General features: G+C 40.4%; 1 protein-coding gene across 1 annotated transcript in view; it reads right to left on the bottom strand.

Annotated features, from left to right (window-relative positions):
* MARCHF11 (membrane associated ring-CH-type finger 11) overlaps nt 1-26,095 on the bottom strand; it is a 118,892-nt gene that overhangs the window by 20,640 nt on the left and 72,157 nt on the right. The window contains exon 3 of the mRNA XM_032627620.1: nt 759-951. Coding sequence (XP_032483511.1) covers nt 759-951 — 193 coding nt within the window. The remainder of the gene's footprint in view (nt 1-758; nt 952-26,095) is intronic.

Raw genomic sequence — 26,095 nt, 5'->3', positions numbered from 1 at the left:
TCTCCTGGATACGGTGCTGCCTCTCTCCATCCCCATCTCCTATTGCCAACTGGTCACCATCACAACGCCTGTGGCACTTCACACACACTGGGTAGACGCTGCATGAATGAATCAACCTCCATTTTCTCATGGTATAAGGGAAACAAGAGATTGGTTAAGTGCGACACGTACGGAACCTTTTCGTACGGTCTATTTAAGGTAAAATATTCTATCCTTTATTTCTCTTCTAAGCCACTGAATTTAATAAGTGAAACAAAGAGGCACAGGACAGCAAGGAAAACTGTCCCCAAGTCCTTACCCTTCCAAGGGGCCCTTTATGCCCTCGGGAGTCACCACACCACCATGTAAGACCTCCAGGTTATCAGTGCTCTCCCCAGATGTACAATATCGCCATTGGCACTAGTCAGTGCTTTCCCAGCTTTGTGAGGGGGATCTATTTGCTCCTATCCCTTAGAAATGAATGACTATCCTTCCATTGCCCACTCCAAATAATTTCTTCAACTCCACCTTCTTTGTGTTGCAAAATAGATCACTTTAAACGGGCATTATCCTGTTCGTTTTTTCGGACTACTTGAGAATAGAGATGCTATGCTTTTTGAGAAAAGTGGCGAGATTGTGACGCCCCAGATAGTCAGTGAGCTGGATAACCAAGATCACGTGAACCACAACATTCTGTGTTAGATCCAACTGATGAAAACGTAAGAGCTGCAAGAAATGGATTACTGGCAGTTTGTTAACGTTGAAGGTCATGATCTTACCTATGCACACTAGATCCATAAAACCATACATTCCATAGCAGATTTGAAAAAGGATGTCCTTCCTCTGCCACACTGCATAGGGGCTGAAGGCTGACCAGAGGAGCCAGGTCACACTCGCTATTAAGAACAGGGATCCTAGGATTACAGCAATCATCTGAACTTTCTCAACCAGTGTTATAGAAATGCTTTGCCACTAAAAGAAAAACAGAGGCAGGTAAGAAAAAGGTGCTGTGTATAATTGAAAAATAAAATAAAAAAAAAAAAACATTTTCAGCCCCATGTTTCTCTTCATGCTAGACCCTTTTCAATCTGATCGGCCCCCAAACGAATTTTTCCATTTCATCCAGGCTATAAAAAATAGACAAGCAGATAAAGATTAATGAATGGCCTCTACTTCATTATTTTCAGTAATTCACCATTCTACAAGTTTAATCTAGTTTTATTCCAGACAACCACACTGAGTGTGAATGGCTGAGGAATGTCAAGTACCTGGGAATCACATTATCATCTTCCACATGTGCATGAAATTAAATACACTCTGAAGAAATATGATGAGGACTCTTCCATTTGGAAATTTATTTTGCTCTTAACACATTTGCCTACTGCAAAACAAAGGGAATTATCTCTTTTTTATGAAAAAAATGTAAAAAGCAAATAAATAAGCGATATAAGAACATCCGTGAAAAAGTCATTTAACACACCGAAATAATTACAAGGGAACTAGAAAATTGTATGTTATCTGTTACTGGTACATTTCACATGCTCAGATATTACTGGCCATTCATTATCTAATGAGTAATCCATGAAGCCATTCTTGTCAAGATTTAGAATTTGTACTTGAAGGAGTATCTTTGAAACTCACCAACTGTGTAAGCACACACCATTCAATGGAGAAAGTAATTTGGTGTCTGAAGCATCAACGTTTGAGAGGGTTTATAGTATAAATGATGAAAAATCTTTCAAGGGTGTTATCGACTTGAGAGAATTTATTAGTCATGTTCTCACTTTTGCATCGCTGAGACAGGAACAAAACTAGAATTTCTGTTATAGTCTGCCAGTAAACAATGAAACTCAAAACAACCTGCACAATCTCCCTGTGTGTGAGAGTTACGGCTGCTGCAACATGTGGCTTGTCAGCAGAATCCCTAAACAGTTTAAATAACCTTGAAAAAAACAAACTTGAACAGCCAGCATCCATTGGGTGAATCTGATATTTCCTTAACCTCTTTACTTACCTGGAGTCTGAATATGTGCATCCCCAGATAGGGGTCTATCACTACTCATAAATTCCCCCTCTCCCTCACTGCCTCTGTCTCTCAGCATAAATAATTAGCATATAATGATTTTAAATATGCTTTGAGCCTTGCATATTCTTAGATGCAAGGTTCTAAATTCTATACTTGTTAAAGATTAAATATCAAAATGCATTTGAAATATTTCATTCTCTCAGGTCATTTACTTCACGTTTCTCTTAAAAAAAAACCAGAACCAAATGACAAAGGTTGTAGATTCTATAAGAAAGGTATTTCTCACGATTTTAATACTAAGATTCATTGATTGAAAAGTGGTTCTTGCTTTTGCATGAATAACTGCACTAGTCAATATTATTTTATCATTACAAATGAATCAATGTTGTATTTCAAGCACGTATTTGAAGTTTTTTTTTTTACTAGCATCCTGACATAATTTTAAACACATTAATTTCAAATGACTAGGCATTTGAATTTTAAACCATTTTCAATTTGGTGTCACAAGTGTGAAGTGTCAATGTCTATGGTCTTGTTTAGCTCTGATGCTCATTAAAATCTGCATTAAATACAACAACACGGTAAATGATATAGAAAACTACTTCCAACTAATATCCGTCCTAGATGGATGCTATCGTGTCTGTATGCACTACGTTAGCCTTTGTCAATTTATTAATCACATCAAATAGATGAAAACAAATCATCGTTTTAAATCCATGAGGCAAAGGTGTCCAACTTGTGTGCGTGTGTGTGTGTTTGATTTTCCCATGATGTGCTACATGTTTCAAAATACATATGCCTGAAACACAGAAGTCGGGTAATCAAAAACGAGTGAAGAGGATTCACCAAGAATGCGTTTTACATACTGAAATCTATTTTTCTTTTGCCAGGAATCCTTTATGTTCCAGATTCATTATGTGATTTTAGTGGAGTTAAATTTGGACAGCTCAATATTGTATAATTAATTATATTTAGCTTCAGTTAGGCTTATTCATTAATTAGTTGATCCAGGCTGCCTGCATGCCAATTCAGTAACAACATGGTGGACCCTAGTAGGCACTCGGATTTGGGCGAACTGGTGGGTATAGTTTTATGGTGCTGTGGCGTGTCCTGGGACAAGGAAACTGGTGGCTTTGGTCTCAGAGTCAGCATGACTGCCAGGACCCAGAGGCCACGCTCAGGTGGCAGGCTTCCCACACATGAGGCTCAGCTGTTCCTTGACAAGGAAGGTGAATGAGCAAAGGGGCAGACTTACTAGGAATAAGAAACATATGATATGGCTTATATGTGGAATCCAAAATAAAAATTGATACAAATGAACTTATATACAAAGCAGAAATAGACCCACGGACAGAAAACAAACATGGTTAGCAAAGAGGAAAGGTGGGGGGAGGGATAAATTAGGATGTTGGGATTAAAATATACACACACTACTATATATAAAATAGATACGTGGGCTTCCCTGGTGGCGCAGTGGTTGAGGGTCCGCCTGCCGATGCAGGGGACACGGGTTCGTGCCCCGGTCCGGGAAGATCCCACATGTCGCAGGGAGGTTAGGCCCGTGAGCCATGGTCGCTAGGCCTGCGCGTCCGGAGCCTGTGCTCCGCAACGGGAGAGGCCACGACAGTGAGAGGCCCACGTACCGCAAATAAAAAATTAAAAATAAAAATAAAATAGATACGCAACAAGGACCTACTGTATAGCACAGGGAACTCTACTCAGTATTTTGTAATAACCTATAAGGGAAAAGAGTCTGAAAAAGAGTACATATAATATATAACTGAATCACTTTGCTGTATACCTGAAACTAACTCAACATTGTAAATCAACTATACTTCAATAAAAAAAGAAAGAAACATCAATGCTTCACACTTGTTTGGTGTTACCAAATTTAAAATGGTTTAAACTTCAAATGCCGGGTCGTTTGAAATTAATGTGTTTAAAATTATGTCAGAAAGCTAGGAAAAAAAGAACAACTCTTGATTGCAATACACTGGGAGGCTCAATTATTTACTATTATCATAGAAATTATTTTTTGTTGTGGATATAAGAAGTAATTTGGGATTTTTGAAGTTTACTTTTAAAGAAGGATAAACTGTTTAAAATCTATAATGAGCCCCTTAAAATTTTGGTTTTATGTCACTTCGCTAATAATGCAGATGTGCAAACGTGTCTGAAAGTGCATGGATACTCTTCACATACTGATGAACCCTAAAATTAATACCATTTCACTGAATAGCTAATGAGGACAAACTGCTATGGAAACAAAGTTATTAAACCAATTATGAACTTAGGGATTTCCCTTTGAACACTGATAACACCTTGATAATTTCTTTGCTCACTATACACTGCTCTCTTATTTTTACCACTATGTGCGAAAAGTGGGATAGCTCACATTCTTCCCCTAGGAAAAATAATGCTGCTTTCCTACCACTAGGAAACAGCCACCTAGCGTCCTTGCCCTGGAAGACACACATCATCTACCAGGCTCAGCCTAAAGGAGCTGTGTTAATGCACCATTTGCTTGGACAATATAAACAGAAGAGGAGCGTCTTGGGTCTTCTCTCTCTACCCCAATGGTATGCAAGGCCTGAATTTCAGTTTGTAAAGCACTTCTGAATCTTGAACAAAATCTGTCAACTGCTGAGCACACTTCTCTCCTCTAAAACTTGATGTATAAGTATTATATATATTTTTTTTTCACTTAAATTTCTTCCCATATTTGGAAAGTAATATAACAATAACCAGATTGGCTTAGAGCCAATAATTGCTATTATTTTCTTTCTTTCCATAATATGTGTGTGACTCTTTTATAGCCCTGAAAAGCTGTTCACTTCTACACAACTATCGAACCTATTGTTTCTAGCAAAAATGGGCCCAGTTGGCTCCTCTTTGGGAAGTTCATTCTAATTCTGTGTACTAGAAGAAGTAATTGAATATGCACAGCCTGTATTTATCTAGGGCTAATATGTGCCAGGCACTTTTCTAAGTCCTACATACTGATTCAATTCATTCAATTCCCACAACAACCTTAGGAGGGAGGTACTATTATAATCCCATTTTACAGATAGGGAAACAAGCAGAGATAAGTTAAACAATTTGCCCAAGGTTAAACACCTAGTGAGGACTGGAGTTGAGATATGAACACAGAGAAGTCTGACTTCTAGGCTCAAGCTCTTCACCCTTATACTATTCTGTGTAATGATTCCGCTGAGCTCTGATAACAATTAATTGCATACCCCGCATCAATCCAGTGCCATGGCAATGTCCTGATAAAAGCTTCAAGCCTGTCTTCTCCGGTCTACCGAGATAGCTTTCTGGCTGGATGTCCAGCTGTGAGTCATCCGCTGATCCTCCATGTAGCTCCCCAGTCTACATTCCTAATGAAAGAAAAGCTGCCCCTGCTGGGCTGGACTCCACGCTCCATCAAGGAGGCTAAATATTTGGTTCAGCACATATTCCCAGTGCCTGGCACATGACTGCTGCAGGAAGGATGAAGAAAAGGGATGTAGGAATATTACAACGATGAGAGGAAAGAAGAGAAGAAGAAAGTTGGAAGGATGAAGGGAAAGAAAGAAGGAAGGAAGGAAGGAAAGAAGGAAGAAAGGAAAAAAGGAAGGGAAGAAAAAAGGAAGGGAGGAAAAAAGGAAGGGAGGAAAAAAGGAAGGGAGGAAAAAAGGAAGGGAGGGAGGAGAGACAGAGGCACACTCCTCAATTCAGCTTCATCCGATTCTTTATATTCCCCCAAATGCCGGGTACTTTGGTCCCTCTCTACCTTTGAGCATGTATCTCACCTGATGAAATCTCTCATCCATCCATAACTGGCTATGATGCCAGCTCTTCTAAAAAGCTGTCCCCCTCCTGCCCCTCCTTTTCTAAGCAGAAATCCTCCTTCGGGACCCCACAATCCACTACGTATACTTTTGCTTAGTGTGTATTTCTTTCACTGGAATCCCGGATAGCTGTTTCTGTCCCTGTTGTCCACGGACTGCATACCATGATAGCAGAAGCTGAGTCTCACCTCCCCTTATGTTCACCAAACAGCTGAACACACCTACCTAGTCAATGCTTTAAATACACCAGAGGCTGATTTTAGTTTCCAGCACCTATCTGATTGCCAGATGAACGTTCTCTCCACATCCATTCTATCACTGCCTACAAGATAAAGTTCAGCTCTGGCTGAGCCACCAGTGAGTAGAGAAGTGAGAAGTTAAACTCAGATCTGTTTCCAAAGCCTAAGTTCTTTCTAATGTGTCCTTCTCTCTGCATAACGTCTGCCCTTCACACCTTCTCTCTGCCTACTTAAACGGACACATTTTACATCTAAAAGCAAAACTAAAAAGCACACAGTTACACCCATCTAAAAGGTAGCTGTAGGGGTGAAAAAAAAGTCAACAAATGCAAAACGCAGCTCCGCAGAGTATCGACTAAATCTGACCTATAACTTCCCAACTGGCATCCTCACATACTTCTTGAGTCTGAAAGCTGCAGTTTATTAAATGAGTATTAACATAAAGATAACACTCTCAAGGAGTTATACTTCTTCAATTTTAGTGAAGTTTGGAGGGAATTAAATAAACTCATATTGGAAATTATTTAATATTCTCTTTATATATGACTATTCAGAGATGCACCAAGTAAGGTCCCTCAGCCCTGGAAAGATACGACGTGTGTGGCCCCAAATTGGGCATCACTGTGCGCGAGGGTCCACGTTGGTGTGGTACCCTTCCTGTGAAACTGGATAAGTACCCCAATAATTACCACAGGCTGCTCTGAAACCATGCCACTAATTGTTGCCCTTACCAATGAAATTATATCCCAGGTTTACTACTGCCTTCAGACAAAAAAGGATAGAAGACAAAGCTCGGAATTTTCTTTAAAGAAACGATGGGAGTCCAAGCCATGACAAGACCGAGTCTTCCCCTTGTATAAATCACTTCTAGCCAGTAAGATAAGAACCAGGGAAAGGAGTGCACTCCATCAGGCCTCCAGGAAGCTATTTAGAAAGATGCTCCTGTCATTCCATTGTCTGAAAGAGTTGATGCAGCTTCTCAATTTAGAATCAGTTTCCTCCCTGAAAATAACACGTGCTCAGAGGGAACGAGGCTGAACTCAGAGAAAGCAGATCTTTCAGTATGCATTAAATCACTCAGTCTGAAGCACTGTTTCATCTTTGTTTTTACAAGGTAGGCCAGATTTGAATCTCAGCTAATAGATTTGTAGTACAATGACTTATAGCACGCAGTGTGACAGGTGGGATAACTTACTAATGTCACAGGAGAGAACACCTCCTCTTATGAAGTGTCCTCTTCAGAAAAATGAATTTAGCTGAGACCTATTTTCAGTCATCTTTAGATGGTGTTTAAATTGAACCACTAAAGTTGGGATTTGAAATGCTGGCAGAAAACATCTCAACGTGTAATCAATTTGACATGCGGATAAGACATTCAGTTAATTATATGCCCATTCTTTGTAGAGTTGTATTTATAGGCTGCATATTAAAAATGATTTCATGGTTTAATATGCGTCTTCTCTGCGAGAAAAGCATTTTCATAAACTTATCAGACATGAGGTAAAAGTCAGACAAAAGAAATTTACTTTGTCTGAGAAAGGTGAAATCTAAGCAACCTAGAGAAAACAATTAGGGAAACATGAAACTGCTTCTTTCAAATGTTAATAAAACTGATAAAACTAGCAGGACTAACCAAGAAATGAAAGAGAAGATATGATGATGGATCCTACAGGTGAAAAGAGAAGTAAAAGGATATTATAAACAGCTTTATGCTAATGAATTCAGTTATACAGATGAAACAGACAAGTCCTCTGAAAAACACAACTTATCCAAACTGACGCAAGAAGAAACAGAATGTATAGAAATAGAATAACGCTATACAAAATAAATGGAATTTTTAATCCAAAGCTTTCCACAAACAAATGAACAAACACCTCCAGGGCCAGATGGTTTCACTGGAGAATTTTATCAAACATTTAGAAAGCACAATGTCAATTTAACATATATACTCTTTCAGAAAATAAAGGAGGACAGAATATTTCCCAACTCATTTTACGAGGTCAGCATAAACCAGATACCAAAACCTGACAAAAACATGACAAGAAAAAATAATTTCGGACCATATTCCTTATAAGCATAGGTGAAGAAAAATACCCTCTACAAAATATTAGCAAATCAAATCCATCAATACATAAAAATAAGAATGCAGCACGAGTGAGTGGAGTTTATCCTAGGAATGTAAGGTCAATATAACATTCAAATATCAGTCAATGTCTAAAAAAAAACGGGAATAAAGACGCAGACCTACCAGAGAATGGACTTGAGGACACGGGGAGGGGGAGGGGTAAGCTGGGACGAAGTGAGAGAGTGGCATGGACATATATACACTACCAAATGTAAAATAGATAGCTAGTGGGAAGCAGCCGCATAGCACAGGGAGATCAGCTCGGTGCTTTGTGACCACCTAGAGGGGTGGGATGGGGAGGGTGGGAGGGAGATGCAAGAGGGAGGGGATATGGCAATATATGTATATGTATAGGTGATTCACTTTGTTATGAAGCAGAAACTAACAAGCACACCATTGTAAAGCAATTCTACTCTGATAAAGATGTTAAAAAAAAAAAAGATAACTCATGAGAACCTACTGTATAGCACAGGGAACTCTACTCAGTGCTCTGTGGTGAACTAAATGGGAAGGAAATCTAAAGAGGGGATATATGTATACATAAAACTGATTCACTTTGCTGTACAGCAGAGACTAACACAACGTTGTAAAGCAACTGCGCTCCACTAAAAACTAATTTAAAAAAAAATCAATCCATGTAATTGATCATAAACTAAAAACTAAAAGAGAAAAAGTCTTTGGAAATAGGAGGCTGAGTCCCAAAGACTATCCTGTCTGGCTGTCTCCAGATGCCCAGGAAGATAGCAGATCAAAGGAGTAGAAGGTGTGACCTTTTCTCATAAGGGACGAGTATCCTTAGTTTGGAAGGTTTCACCTCACTGAGAAAAATCTCTCAAGTGACTGAATCAACAGGAGCAACAGCTTTTTGAACTAACAAGCATTATTTTAGCAACTATAGGGTATGGAGTCTACACGAGGACACCATAATTCTGGATCTCACTTAAGAAAAAGCATATTTATTCCTCCAGTTTTTTCTCCTAATTCTTTCAAAACCATCCATATCTCATTTCTCAATGTAATCTCTTTGTTTTGATTGCTACAGACTTCCATACTTTTCAAGGGCACGTTGATCCAGATTCAACAGTCTAAATGTTGAAATAAAAATACACTTTAGCTCTTCAGTGTTCAAGAGTTTATACTGCACTTTCCCTGTCTGTGTTAATTCTTTCTTGCAAAAGCAGGTGCTATCCATTATTTCAAATCAGGGAAATTTGCCCCAAGTGTCAACTGTCTAATATAGTTAATCGCAGTAACCAGATTTTGTCCCATATGAATTAAAAGTGTATGTCTGCATGTAACGCATTTTTGTTTCTATATTCTTCTCAGTATTTGGTATTAATGATGTTTGAACGCAAGCTCCCCAGGGGATCTCTGAGTAATTAGTAGGTGGTCATAATCGTATTTATTCGTTCTCTCCACAAGGAGTTGAAAGCTACCTTTGCTAAAGGAGCTTATTAAAACTCTCAATGGGCTGTTAACTGTTTTCAGCCTTGTTTTTGGAACAGAATTTTCATGGAAAGCAACCACCTTCCCATTTGAAATACTCAGTTCATGCAGACTGATAAAAGAAATGTTCACATATTGAGGTATGGGGAAACCATTCTGGCTTATACGTGAGTTAACATGAATTTTATGCTAACTAAAACATCCTGTTTGCGGCCCATCAAACATACATTGTACACCTGCTTTAATTATTAAAGAAAAGGGTGCATTGACCAGAAGTAAAAAAGAATGTCCAGGTTAAAAATAAAGTTTAAATGCCTCCCTTCCCGGATGCCAATGCCGGTACTTCTTTGATAATAAGACTGTCTTCCCAGGTGCCAAGGCCACACTGTCTGGGTGTGTATATGCTGGTCTGTTTTTCTTGAAACCTTGAAGGAATGTATCCCTGACTTGTTTCATGTTTTTTCTTCTGACAAGATACAAAACTGTGCTGAAAACCATGCTTCTCTGGAACAGTTCCTTGGAGTTATATGAGAGGGTGTCTCCTGGGATATAGTCCTCAGTTTGTCTCAAATAAACTCTTTTCTATTCTTATTATAGATTGTTTATTTATTATTTTCATCGACAAGACCAAACACTGTATATTCTCCTGGTGGGCGGAAGAGCACCCTTGGTAATTAAGGACCATAGCATGAGTCAAGGTCACCTCTTCTGTGTAATTTACGCAGAGTCTTTACATAGTGGTTTTCCTTGGCTATGGGGAGGCAGTAAAATGTGCTGGTTCAAACAGAGAGCTGTGAATTGGCTCTTTGACCAAGTGAGTTATTCTTCTCATAAGGACCTCAGCGTTCTTCACTATAAAGTGACATCTGACATAGCTGTCTCAGAATAATTGTGTACTGACACCTCCATACCTAGCTCTCCTTCCTTAACTGGGTTCTAGACTCTGAACCAGTGGCTGTAAGACAGGGAAGCTGGTGAATCAGTAACAGGGAGGACAGAGCCCATCAAGCTGAGCATTGAACGTGCAGTGTCTACTGCATGAAACTGGGCTTTGCCTCGGTTCTTGGTTAGAGAAGTCTCACTGTGGGATGACACCACCAACGCAAAGGTGCACGGAATTCTGCCGCCTTTAAATTTCTGACATGTATGTGTTGTTCACTCAACATATACTTACTTACTGGCAGCCTGCTACGTGCCAGGCCCTACAGAAGGCAGTAGACTGAGGAAAAAGCCTTTTTCTCATGGGATCACTCACAAATAGAAAGAGAAATACATAAGGCTTCCAGGACAAGTGAGCTGAGTTTAAAAGTTTAGGTTAAAAAAAAAGGGCTCGGTGGAAAGAAAGTATGCTGACAATTTGGCAGAGAGATGGGAAGGGCAGGCAAAAAGAAGCATGTGCAAAGGAGCTAGTAGATTTCGGAAAGAGTGAGATTTTTATCGTCACTGCAGAGTAGAACTCATGTTGGCAAGCGGTGCAGGCCAGCTCACGAGGGGCTTCCAGGTTTGGCTATGGAGTTGCACTGTGTCCCGTCAGGCAACGGCTATTAGACAATCACAAGAAAGAGCGAGGTCTGAAGGTGACAGGACGCTTCCTAGTCCCGTCACACCTACCACCGTGCCTCGGTACATAGCCGGTGCTCAGGCAGCTATAATTATCATTCCAAAGGCAAAAGAGCCTTAATTGAAAACTTCTCTGAGACAGGGAAACCTTGAGCCCTCCACGTTTAGATGTTTCTAGATGAAGTCTGATGGAGAACCACCACCAGTGTGGCTGGGGAACGGCTGCCCCACCCAGCTCCCAGATACACCTCAAACCGTGACCCATTTCCTGACATCCTGCCACGGTTAACACAACACTTTGCTTAAGTGCAAAAAGTCCTTTCCACTGACATAAGAAACTATAAATTCCTTAAGCAAGATTTGGCAACTCATTAATCGCCAGTAAGGGGGAGGTGAGTGGTGGGAAGAATAGCTATGATATCTTCTCATATCTTATTCTTTACTCTGAGCACTATTTTGAACAAAACAAACAGACGAATGCTTCCTACTAGTTCCTGGAATTCCTCACTGTCTCGTAGTTTTCCCATCATAAAGGTTTTATAGGAATAATAAAGAAGAAGCTTTTCCTCACTAAACAGAGCTTCCCTTTGCTTAAACTTGAGGTCATTTGTTCACATTTGAATTGAGAACCTACTATTTGCCAGGCCAGGCGGAAGTACAGGATGGGACACTACTGTGAGATATGTCAGCCCCTGTTCTGGATACCTGAGCGTCGAGACACATGACAGGTGCCCGCAGGGGATCTCCCAGCAACCACATCTGTGCACACAGCGTTCTCCAAGTGCAGAGCATAGGTACCCTTCATAATAGGGAGCCACAGAAGCATAAAGAAGGAGGTAAGGTGCTCTGGGGTCTGGAAGCATTATTAGAGGTGCGTTAGGCAGAAAAGAACGTGCCAGACAGAAGACCAAGCGGCTCTCACTCTTTGGCTACAGGTTTTGCTTTAATTTCATTTTATCTTTCACGCATCTTTTCTAATAGATTTGAGTTCAATTCCCACACCTAGTTTTGCAAGCCAATAGCAGTCAAATAGTGAGTTCTTAGACCATTAACGTAAATATTCCAGTGTAAGACCTGGTTTCCACCTCAAATAGCCCATAATCTACTTGAGTGATGAGACCACTACATGGGAAACAGAGGGGGATCAAATAATGCAGCATGCAGTTAAGCCATAAACCATGCAGAAGAGACTGTGAGTTTCATAATGGGAGTTTGGTGGGCAGACATCGATACAAACTCAAGCAATCCAGAATGGCTTCCTGGAGGAGACTGGCCTGACTATGAATGGCGGGGAGAACATGGAGATGTACAAGTCTGAGATTAAGACCTTCCAGGCAGGAGCAACCTAAGCAAGGCTCCAAGGTGGGGAAATGAACAAGGGATGTTTCTGTGGTGCCCAGTTTAAAGTAAGGCCTGTGTCTGCAGAACCCCCGAGGAACCATTTGAGAAGTGATAAGTGACAGATAGAGAACGATCTGATAGATACAGAACATCCAGCAATATGACTAACTGTCTCCCTATTAAGTCACGCTGATACGTGATTATCTGTTTACACGCCTGCTTCTCTGACCTCACTGTGAGCTCTGTGCAGGCAGGGATGGGACCTTATGGATGTCTGACTGAGTCCTTGTTACTTGGTGCAGTGCCTGGCACATCAACAGAACTCACATTGGGTCAGTGAAGGAGACTTAGTTTTGCTTTACCTCTTTATGTGAGTGATTTGTTTTGACAGCATGAAAGGACCCCAAAGTCACTGTAACTTTCTAGTCTAGTTCTCAACCAGGCCCAAAATGTCGTTAGTGCCAAGGTCAAGAAACCCTAGTCTATCACACGTAAGACTAAAATAGATGCTGTGTTTGGACTGTGGCTGTTTTAGTTGTACTCTCTTCTGAACTTAAAGCATGCTTATCTTTAAAAAAAAAAAAATGAGGGGGAAAGAGCCTGATTCTTTTCAAGATAATTGCACTTAATTTCCTGGGAAACCTAACAGCAGTGATGTCCAAAATGTGTCACGGGTCATTTCATCAGCCAGCAAACTGCATTACATGGTGACTCAGCCAGAAAATGCATGAGAAACAGTGCAGGGAGGATAATGTCAGATGGTGACTAATAGGCTGATATGTTCAAGGTGCCTAATTAAAAACAAATTCAAATTCCTTGTGATCCTGCATGAAATAAGCTACAGCTATATAGTCACACAGGACGCTAATTGTTGAAATGAATGATGGATGATTAAATGAAGCACTGATGAAGGAAAAGCACGTAGCTTAAGAGAAGATTTCTTTATAACATGGGACAGATAGATAGGGATGCATGGAAAGAAACGAGGGAGGGGAGGGATCGAGGGAGGAAGGAAGGATCGATGGGTGGATGGATGGGTGACAGGCAGATAAATGGACGGATGGATAAATGGAGAGATGGACAGACAGACTGAGCGACCCTCATCCAAGGCCACAGCCAAGGTCACTGTAACATCAATAACTGTATGGTCATCCTGCAGTGTGTCTCCATTCACTGAAATAACCCAGATTAGTAAAAGCAGCTGGCCTTTTCTGTTTTTGATTAGGAATTGGAAGAAAGCTATTCAAACATGTTAGGCTAATTCTAATATTTTGACACCAAACAGCTTCCGGATTAGGCAAATCAGAGAGGGAAACTACCTTACAGACTAGATGATTGTGCTGTTCTAGAGAACGGATAGCTCTTCAGATAAGAGAGAAAAGCAAAATCAGTCTGGTTCTGAGGCAGATGACGGGCACGGATGAAAAAGACAAATGTGTCTGCTGAGGAGGGACATCAGCCTATTCCAGATCTGAACATACACATCTGAAAGCCTGTCCTCATCAAAACACATTTGGAAGGAGGCAGAGAGCTCTTCAGAGGCCCTTTATTTTACGGAAGGGAAAAGAGTGGTCCAAGTAGAGAAGTAAGCTGCTGGGCAAGCCCACAAGCTGGCTGGCGGGACAGCAACACGACCCCTGGCATTGATCCAGCCATCCTGTTACTCTGCCAGGATGCCTCCGAGCTCATCCTGAAACCTCTCCCTGTCTCAAACTGGGTCATCTTCTCACTCCTATGGGCTAATGTACTATTCACTCTTAGTTCCTTCTTGCCAGCCCCCCGGAGACAGCCCATTACTTATGATAGTGGCAGAAACCACCTGCCCCATGACCCACAATGTCAGAGGCAGCTCAGGGAGGACCCTCGACCCTGGCCAGGGACCTGGTTGCAGGTCAGATGTTTCACAAAGCTGCTCCTGTACTTCTTCTTAGGAAATCTCTGTCTATCCTGAAAAACATTCCAAAACGATGCACATTACAGAAGGAATGAATATGCAATTATTCCTATGACAGCTGAACTAGCTTTTAAGCCATTTTACTTATAAACAGGATTTATCTGACAGGAGATGTGAAGGCGGCTTTTCTAGAGCTTTCCCTCCCCCAAGAAATGCTTAGAGTGAAAAAAATAAACTAAGTGGTTTAGAGAAAAGAGAAGGGCTTGAGGGAAGTACTATTGATTTTTTTGGAAATTAGATTACCACATTATTGCTTTTTAGGAGGTTATATCCCTATTAAACAATAATTTATTCTTCAACAAACTTCTTTGACAAAAGTTTTGTAATTGGAAGCAGGAATGAATGACTGAAACTAAGCATGCTTTGCAAACTGTGAAATAAGGCAACCTGTATCCCCCAAATAATTAATAAATTATTAAATAGCTACAACAATATTAAATGTGCCTCCCCACTCAAAGAAATAAAGCCTAAATCTGGGCAAGTTAGAGCTAAGAGATTGGACAGGGACGGCAGGCACAGGGCTGCAGTGGTAGATGCAGAACTTGGAAGGTCCTGTCTTAACATCTATCAGGGAAGAGAAGGGGGACCTGCCGGTGGCAGAACTGTCCCTACGCAGGACAAGCTCCAGATGGAGAAAAGGAGGGGCACAGAAGATCAGATCTGTTCACTTCCATAAGCCCCAGCGGCCTGGGGCAGGGGAGGGAGGGTGAAGAGGGGGCTGCAAAGTGAGAGATTCGGAGTTGAAGTGGCCCAAGAGAGCAGGCAACACAAAACAAGGCCAATGTATTTCCTAGTAGCTGAGGCACATGAGAAAAGTGTGCTCTGGCCTGTGTTTCTCCTGCAGCTGCAGAAAAAGAACTCTGCATAAAGAGCTCTATGGAGAGAACGTTTGTATAGTGTGTGTAGTGTCTGTGTGTGTGTGTGTGTGTGTGTGTGTGTGTGTGTGTGTGTGTGTGCGCCTATGAAAAGGGAACATTGCCAGCCATTCCAGTAAACTGCCATTGTTGCCCACCATCAAGCCATCAGCCCCTGCAGTGGCATCCAATGGTGTGCCCTGAGGGGAATGCAGAATGAAGGAAAACAGGAAATGATCTATATTCTGGATACTGGCCCTAGATAGTTAAGATGCGTATCTAAGAAACAATTTCAATGAGCCTAGACTCCTGCATCTCCTGTACATAGAAAATCACTATAATCATTTTTTTGTGATTAGCAGTACTTGTGATGTTTGACAGCATGTTTTTTTCAGCAAGAACTCCTATATACCCTGGCTCCTCCCTTACCTCTCTGGAACTGTCCCTCAGAGCTATCTGAAAGGCTGGCTCCTGGGCTATAGTCCTCAGTAAGGTCCCCAAATAACTTAACTCACAACTGGTATGTTGTGCGTTTTTCTCCAGTCACCACACACGTGACATCACAAGCCTCAGTGTGGTCCAGCCTCAATGAGAGTCCTAATTCTGCTATTTCCTACATAACCTTGAAAATTTGCTTGACCTTTCAGAGCCTCAGTTTCCTCATTTGCAAAACAGGATAATAATACCTACCTCATAGGACTGTTGTGAGCATCACAGGAGACAATTTTCATAAAATGCTTAGCAGCATCCCTGGAACAGAAGTGTTCAGTGAACTGCATCTAGCTATTAACTGTAAAAATGACAGAGTTCCCAGAAATTCACCAACTGAGCCCTAAGAGAAGGCAGGCCCAGGCATGTGTAATCCAACAGGCAAAAACAGCAATTGCCACTTTTTTTTTTCCAGGACCACTGGTATAACATACCATTGACGTTTCACTTAGGGAATACATTTTCTTCACAGATCTCTAAAACACTAGGCAAATTATATTCATATATTTTTATTAATTTAGAAAGTTTATAATATCTGCAATTTTGAAGGTCTCCTTTAGAAGACAGAAATGATAAGACAAAGAATATTGTTTAGGACACTAACTGAGACCGAGATCACAGAATTCAGTTTCCATACTTTTAAGACTGTTTTGCACACGTGAATCATTACATCCTGTCACTGGACTCAAAGGAGACCAGATGTAGTTGAAGGAAACCATATAGCCCAGCCATCTACTACGCTTTTCCACTGCTTATATGTGGGCTACTAGTTGTGGGTGAAGACCAGTATTTTTCATATATGAATGCACAATTGTAATACAATAAAATAAAACTATATAATATTAAATAGATATTTATTTGAATTAGAGAATATTGGAGGTAAAAAAAAAAAAAAAAAAGCAGAAAGCCTACCTCAAGAAACAAGAAAAATCTCAAATAAACAACCTAGCCTGCCATCTAAAGGAATTAGAACAAGAAGAATAAACACAGCCCAAAGTCAGCTGAAAGAAAAGATATAATAAAGATCAGAGAGGAAATAAATAAAACAGAGGCCCCGCAAACAATAGAGAAGATCAATGAAACCAAGAGTCACATTTTTTGAAAAGATGAACAAAAGTGATAATAAGCCTTGAGTCAGGTTCATCAAGAAGAAGGGAGAGACGACCCAAATAAACAAAATAAGAAATGAAAGAGGAGAAATAACAACTAATACCACATAGATACAAAAAAATCTTTTAAAAATACTATGAACAGTTACATGCCAACAAATTGGACAACCTAGAAGAAATGTTCAAATTTCTAGAAACAAAAACCTGCTGGGACCAAATCAGGAGGAAATAAACAATTGGAAAACTGTTCACTAGTAGTGAAATTGAATTTGTAATAAAAATTACTCTCAGTAAAAATAAGCCCAGGACCAGACAGCTTCACAGGGGAATTATATAAAACATTTAAATAAGAGCTAATATCTATCCTTATCAAACTATTCCAATAACTTGAAGAGGATGGAACACTCCCAAATTCATCCTATGAGGTCACCATTACCTTGATACCACAACCAAAGACACAGACACTACATAAAAAGAAAATTACAGGCCATTATCTCTGATGAATATAGATGCAAAAATCCTCAGCAAAATCTTAGCAAACCAAATCCAACAGCATATAAAAAGGATAATACACCATGATCAAGTGGAATTTATTCCAGGGATGCCAGGACGGTTTGATATTTACAAATCAATTAATGTGATATAGCACATTAACAAAAAGAAGGATAAAAATCACATGATCATCTCAATAGAAGCAGAAAAAAGCATTTGGCAAACTTCAACATCCATTCATAATAAAAACTCTCATCAAAGTTGGTATAGAGGGGGCTTCCCTGGTGGCGCAGTGGTTGAGAGTCCGCCTGCTGATGCAGGGGACATGGGTTCATGCCCCGGTCTGGGAAGATCCCACATGCCACGGAGTGGCTGGGCCCGTGAGCCATGGCCGCCGAGCCTGCACGTCTGGAGCCTGTGCTCCGCAACGGGAGAGGCCACAACAGTGAGAGGCCCGCGTACCGCCAAAAAAAAAAAACAACAACAAAAAGTTGGTATAGAGGGACCATATCTCAATACAATAAAGGCCACTTATGACAAACCCAAAGCTAACATCATACTCAGCAGTCTTTGCTCTAAAATCAAGAATAAGACAAGAATGCCAACTCTCATCATTTCTACATAATATAGTATTGGAAAGAGAAAGCAAGAAAAAAATCATGTTTAAAAATCTCACCAAGAAGAATAAAATACCTAGAATAAACTTAACCAAGGAGGTGAAAGACCTGTATTATGAAATCTATAGAACACTGATGAAGAAATTTGAATATGATACAAAGAAGTGGAAAGATATACTGTGTTCCTGTATTGGAAAAATTAATATTGTTAAAATGTCCATACTACCCAAAGCAATCTACAGATTTAACAAAATTCCTAATCAATATACCCATGACATTTTTCACAGAAATAGAACAAATAAACCAAAATTTATACTGAACCACAAAAGACCCTGAATTCCCAAAGCAATCTTGAGAGAAAAGAACAAAGCTGTAGACACCATGCTTCCTGACTTCAAACTATACTACAAAAGTTACAGTAATCAAAACAGCATGGTACTGCCTCAGAAACAGACACACAGATCAATGAAGCAAATAGAGAGCCCGGAAATACACCCACGTACTTATGGTCACTTAATCTACAACAGATGAGGCAAGAATATACAATGGAGAAAAGACAGTCTCTTCAATAAGTGGTACTGGGAAAACTGGACAGCTACATGTAAAAGAATGAAATTAGAACATTTTCTCACACAGTATAAAAAGATAAACTCAAAATGGCTTAAAGACCTAAATGTAAGACCAGAAACCATAAAACTCATAGAGGAAAACATAGGCAGAACACTCTTTGACATAAATCTCAGCATTTTGAATCCCACTCCTAAAGCAAAGGAAATAAAAGCAAAAATAAACAAATGGTACCTAATTAAACTTAAAAGCTTTTGCATGGCAAAGGAAACCACCAACAATACAAGGAAAACAACCTGCTGAATGGGAGAAAATATTTACAAATGATGTGACCGATAAGGGGTTCATATCCAATACATATAAACAGCTCATACAACTCAACATCAGAAAAGAAAAAACCTGATTAAAAAATGAGCAAAAGATCTGAATAGACATTTTTCCAAAGAGGACATATGGATGGCCAACAGGCACATGAAAAGATGCTCAACATCACTAATCATCAGGGAAATGCAAATTAAAACCACAATGAGATATCACCTCACACCCATCAGAACAGCTGTCATCAAAAAGAACACAAATAACAAATATTAGAGAGGGTGTGGAGAAAAGGAAACCCTCCTACACTGTTGGTGGGAATGTAAATTGGTGCAGCCACTATGGAAAACAGTATGGAAATTCCTCAAAAAACTAATAATAGAACTACCATATAACCCAGCAATTCCACTCCTGAGTATATATCTGAAAAAAAAAATGAAAACACTATTTCAAAAAGATACATGCTCCCCAATGTTTATAGCAGCATTATTTACAATTGCCAAGACATGGGTGAAACCTAAGTGTCCATCCACAGATGAATGAATATATCACACACAATGGAATACTACTCAGCCATAAAAAAGAATGAAATCCTGACATTTGCAACAACATGGATGGATGTGAAGGGTATTATGCTAAGTGAAACAAGCTAGACTGAGAAAGATAAATACCATATGATATCAGTTATATGTGGACTGTAAAACATACAATAAACTAGTGAATATAACAAAATAGAAACAGACTCACAGATATAGAGAGCAAACTAGTAGTGACCAGTGGGGAAAGAGAAGTGGGGAAGGGACAGTGTAGGGATAGGGAATTAAGAGGTACAAATTAATATGTATGAGATAAATAAGATACAAGGATGTAATATAGAACACAAGGAATATATCCAATATTTTATACTAACTATAAATGGAGTATAACCTTTAAAAATTGTGAACCACTATATTGTATACCTGTAACATATAATATCGCACATCAACTATACTTTAATTTTAAAAATCTCAGCACCATGATGTCTTTGAAAAAATTTAAAAAATACAATCCTCCCTCCTAATGACGATACTTTATATCAAGAGCATATTTTTATTTTCAAAAGAAGGCTATTATCTTAGTTTTTCACAGAGCTGGTTTATAGTGCAAGAATTAAAAGTTAACAGAAATCTTGGTTTTAATATGTAAACTGAGATTTATGCAACTCAAGAAAAAAATACAGAAAGAGGCTAAAATCTGAAAAAGATTTTTTGTGTTTCATTTGTGCAGTGATTAGGTTTGTAGGTCGATTGCCAACATGCCCTTTTTTCTTACTTCCAGCTTGGTTGTCTCCAGGAAAGCATCATTACTCTTGAGTAGTAATCTCCCTTTTTGGTCCAGAAGTGTCACATTGCCCAAACAGTAGATTTGGAAGACCTTCTGTCATGTGCCCAAGGGCTGACATTCTTGGAAGTGTTTTATTTTAAGGAAGGCATGGTTGCCATAATTATAAATATGAAAATGAAATACAATGTGGTTTCTCATATCTCCCCTTGATTAAATCTGCTTTGACTACTTGGATTGTTCTTTTAAGAATAAAAAAAGACCTGTGTTGTGGAATCAAAAGCCATTAGTCTAGGCTTTTCTAGTTGATGGTATTTATCTATAGCACTTACCTGCACACCATGGCTTACCCCATTGCGATTATTTCATCCTTTTGCAGTGAATAAATTCCTGTCATCAGTGAAGGTCATGAATAAGATTGTGAGTCTTGACTCTGCAGTAACATTTTTAATGGAGGCTGAGGTGGGACTTTGTAAGGGGCATTTTGCAATGAGCATAACTTGAAATGAAATATTTACTCAATCTATTTCTTATGATAAAATTTGTGAGTCGAATTTAAACCATTATTTTATAATGAGTGCCCTCTCATTCCTTAATTCATCCATTTCCATCATAACACTTGCATTCAACATGCACTTAGATTCTCTTCCTGTGCTTCCCTGAATTGCGTCTTTCGTGCTGCTGGCTTTCTCCTCAGCTGAGGAGCACCGTCAAGTGCAGCTTGATGTCACAGCCTCATGAGTTTAGGAGAGAAGAATGAACTCATCAGTAAATCTGAATCAAGAGCCCAGCAAGGTAGAGGAGAGGACAGAAGCAGTGACAAGCAAAGAGAATCCTGCTTCTTAAAGAAGCATTTGCAGGAAGCATGCGAGTTAAGAGTCACCTGGAATTTTTAACAAATTGGGTAAGAGGGATGGAATAAAAAGAGTGACATAAAAATTTTGTTATCAGTTAAACTGAAACGTGGAGCTTGTTTAGTTTTTAAAACCTCATCTTTTTTTCTGGGAAAATTTCAGTATAAACAATTGGGTTGAGACTGGTTTTGCAGGTTCCTCTGTGGGAACAGGAAGCACAGGTTGACATGCATTTTGCATGCATTTTGTGAGGCTGAGCATCGTTTACAGTGAGATGGCGAAAGTTCAGTGGCATGATTCTCGCCTTCAGAAATGTACTTATTAATGACCGTCAATAGAGAGACACTGCAGGCAGCAAAGAAAACCATCCTCTTTATGTTTAATTATATCAAGCCAGTGAATAGTATTCTTGATGTTAGTGTCCTCAATCTCATCTGTCTGTCGGCAATCACAAAGTTGAATCTATCTGTAAGAAATCAAACTGACTGCGCTTTGGTTCCTAGAGCCTGGGATTGATTCCCTCTCACCAGGAAATGTACTGCACCCACTACACTACCTTCATGACATGTGCCCTGTCTAACAGGGAGCTGGGATTGCCTGCTTTTCCATGCTTATGGTTTCATCAAACAACTCTGAGTACTTCCAATGGCTTGGTTCCCTGTAACCTCTGCCCCCAATTGCAGAGAACTGATATTACGGGTGATTTAGAAAATCGTTTCTGCTACCATATGAACTCCTCAAAGAAAGCAATACTGAACCACTGATTGTACTCTGTCTACTTTGACAGAATAAAAAGATCCTATAAGGACTTTAGAAAAATTAGTCTTAGGTTACTGGAATGACAAGTAAAAGCTGCTATGCCACGGTGCGCAATTATATCACATTTTGAAATATTTGGAAAGAACTCAACGGTATCACTTCATGCAATGATGAACAGGACTTCAGCACCCTAAAACGAATAGTATTCATGAATAGCATCCTTTAACACTTTAAAATCTCAAGGCTTGTAATTTTCATGGCTCTGGAAACTTAAACAAAACTATCTAAACCCAGGGACAAATGTTTAAGAAATCGAATTTGGGTAAAATTTCCAAAAGCACTCTTATAATAGAAGTTGCTTTTTCAGAGTCCCATCACCTCATGAAGGGTCAGACAGTAGGAAGTGCTAAGACTTTTTTCAGGCACAGGGATAAAAGCTCAAGGAAAAGAGGTGACACTGTCCAGCTAGGACATTTAAGGAGGACACAGATAATGGAGAAGAACTAAACTCTACTGTAAATGTCATTCTGGCGATTAGAACCTCAAAGCAATTATTTAAATTGCAAGTCAGAATTACACTAAGAAGGACAAATGCGCAAACACTGCAGTAGTACCGGCAGTGGGGATCTTACCAGAGAGGTAACAAGAGCAAGAGAGAGGATGAGTTTTACAGCTGTTCCATCTGAAAAGAACCACCAAACTTAACACACAGAGGAGGGGAAGTGGGTAAGCACCAGGAGACCAGGATTGCTCTGGAAATCTCCTCAAATTGATTTCCTTCAATCCAGAAATAAATAAAATAGGACTGAACCAGCTGTGCTGTAACATGGCTCATTTGGGATGCTGTGAATTATTTATTCCTGACTGCATACCCATTTGGCACGTTGACTCACTAACCTTTTAAAGCCATCTGATAAAATGATGCAAACTTCTTAAATTGATTCATTTGGGTAGATATGCTTCAGGACCAGCTTCTTTCTTTGCAGTCCTGAACTAACTTCCATTTATACATCTGGAAAAAAAACAACATACATGTAGGAAGTGCTCTACACAAAGCAACAGAGCACAGTCACACCCACGTGTGGACTTGGTCCCTCAGGACGGTCACAGGCCCAAGGAAACTGATGACTGCTTTCTTCCAAAATAAACTAGGAAATAAAACTCACTCGTTCATCCTATAACTTAGTGCTTACTATGTATCTGACGTGGGATGTGCGTTGGTGAAAAGACAGGCAAGATCCTGCATAGGTGATGCTTACAGGCTAGCAGAAGATGCAGACATTAGAACAAAAATGGCACAAAGAAAGTAGCATGTAACTATACATTGTGACACTTACTATGGGAAAGCACAGGCTGCTCTGAAGGAGGAAAGCAGAAAGTGCTCACCTGGGTTTAGGGGTTCAGGGAAGCCTCTTCAATCAAAAGGCTCTTTATCCTGAGACCCGAGGGATGGGTCTAAGGTATCAGGATAAAGAGTTCATCAGGAGAAGAGCTGGGGGACAGGTGTGCACGGCAAAGGGAAAAGCACTGAGCACCTGGGGGGACCTTGAGGAACACGTAGAACCGTAGGTGAAATATGGCCGGTGAACATACAAGTAACGTGAAAGGAGCTCAAAGACGCAGGCATGGCCTGGGTCAGGCAGAGCCTGTGAGTCCTTTTAAGGATCAAGGTTTTCTTCCAAGCTCACAGGGGAACCAGCCACTGAAGGGTTTTAAGGCAGGGGGTGATGTTTCCTTCACTGCCATATAGGCAGAGAATGGATCTGAGCAGGAGAGAAGTAGAAAATCCATGTAAAACGTCATTCAACTGGTCCAAATAAGAGGTGGCCATGACTCGGGCCAGACGGTGGCTTGAGAAGGCAAGCGAATGGGGGCACAGCACATGGAGATGGGGAGACTGGAGGAGGACGAGGTTTGAGGGGAAAGACCAGGAGTTCTGTTATAGACATTTAGTTTGAAATTCCCGTTAAACATTCAAGTGGAGATATCAAGTCGGTAGTTGGATTTATGACCATGAAAGAATTACCGTATTCGATAGAGAAGGAAGAACCAGGATGAAAACCAAAACAAAACCAAGCAGTCAGAGAGATAAGAACCCAGGAGGGAGGAATCAAGAGCAACAGAAGAAAGGAAGAGCGCACTGCCCACCGTGCCACGCTCTGGGATGTCTGAAGACCCCGCTTCCAGCCCTGACTGGGTTTGTCAAGAACATTCTCAGCAAAGTAGCAGAAGAAGAATCTCGCTTAGAGTGGGTTGAAGAATGACAGGGAAGTGAAGAGGTAGAAACAGTTAATCACGGGCAATACTTTTAAGGAGTGTGATGGGAAAGAAAAAGAGAGCAGTATCTGAGTGGGTCAAAGGAAGGTTTATTTGTTAGCTTTTTGCTTTTTCTGTTCTGTTTCTTAGAATGCGGGGTGGAGACTCTAGAACTCTATACACCTACTCTTGGAAATAATCCAATTGAAGAGGAGATGCTGAAGGGTCAGTAAAGAGAAGAAACAACCAGGGAACAAAAGAAGAGAAGAAACATGAGTCCTGAAGAGGCTACTATGTCCTCTCTGGTACAAGATGGGGAGAGATCATGCAGGAAGCATCACTGACATTACACACAGGGCTTGGAGAAAAACTGATTTTAATCCAAACTCCCAGAGCCATGAAGATTGGAAGCCTTGAGTTTTTAAAAGGTTGAAGGATGCCTACTCACGAAGACTATACGTTTTGGGATGCTGATGTCCTATCAGCCAACAAAACAATTATGTTTACTGACTGCTGACAATACCTTTTAAGAATCCTCCAAGTCTGAGTTTATTTCACCAATTATTCCTCTAAGGCAAAGAAACCCACGGCTCTGTGTTTTATTACTTCTATTTATAGTAATAAAAACTCAACCCACAGATTCAAATAAACATGCAGTCTGAAATGAAGTAAAATGAACTAGCTTAAAATGCACTGTGTACTAAATAACCCTTCACAAATGGATTCTCTTAGGCTTTATGCCCATACTTATGCCACTAAGTGCTTAACTCAAGGACAATCTCCTCCCAGCAGACGGTCCAAGGACAACAAGCAGGGCTGCACCTGAGCAGCATCCATGAGCATCCTAGAGCCAGTGGGGTCCCTGGAGGAGTTTCTGAGAACGGGGCTTCATTTCTTTCTGTAAGTTCACCTTGGAAATCTAAAGTGCAACAGATTCATTTACTCATTCACTCGTTCAACGAGTATGTATTGAACGTCCACCATGTGGCAGCCATGGTCCTAGGTGCTGAGAAAACTGTGGAAAATAAAACATTCCTTACCCACAAGCATCTTTCACTCAAGATGACAGAGAGCGAGAATAAGCAGGGGATCGCTTCCAACATATATCTAGAATGTGGTCAATTCTCACCACTTTCACTGCTTCCACCCTAATTCAAGTTGCCACCAAGTCTCACTTAAGATTACTGCAACAGCCTCCTAACTGGACATTCAACTTCCACTTTGCCCCTTTATGATCTCTTCTCCACAGAGCAGCCAGAGAAACACTTTTCAATTATTAATTCAGATATGCCAAAGTTCTGATCCAAAGCCTCAGATGGCTTTCCAGCTTACATTTACAACATACATTATGAATAAAATACAAACTTACATTTACAGCTTGCAAGGCTGCACTCCTCTCTGACCTCATGCCCTGCCACTCTCCTCAGGGTAGATTGCAAAGAAATGGCCACAGTGCTTGGCAGTTTGTCCCATCAAGACGTGGAGCCAGTTCCCCACCCCTTGAATCTGGGATTGGCCATGGGACTTGCTTTGACCAACCGAATGTGGCACAAGTGACCGCCGTATGAACAAGCATCCAATAATCTAGTGGAGGAATATCAATGTGGACCAGAGACTGGCCATCCTGCCTGTGGTCCCCGAGGCCAGTCAGCACTCAGCTTCCTGATGGCTGCCACAGACACATGAGTGAGCCCCGTCAAGACCAGCAGAAGAACTGCCCAGCTGAGCCCGGCCAAATGCCCACAAATAGGTTACTAAGCTAAATGAACGGTCATTGTTTTAAACCACTAAGCTTTGAGGTGGTTTATTGTGCAGCAAAAGCTAACTGATACATCTCCCCTTACCTGTTTCATCCCTGCCACACCCGTTTCCTTACCATTACATGAATACAAGTAAATTTTGTACCTCTGACCCTTTGCACTTGCTACTCCCAGTACTTAAGAGCACTCCTCACCCAGAT

Source organism: Phocoena sinus, chromosome 3 (assembly GCF_008692025.1).
Source record: "Phocoena sinus isolate mPhoSin1 chromosome 3, mPhoSin1.pri, whole genome shotgun sequence".
NCBI lineage: Eukaryota > Metazoa > Chordata > Mammalia > Artiodactyla > Phocoenidae > Phocoena > Phocoena sinus.
The sequence above is the reverse complement of the archived record's forward strand: the minus strand, read 5'-3'. Positions and strand labels throughout refer to the sequence as shown.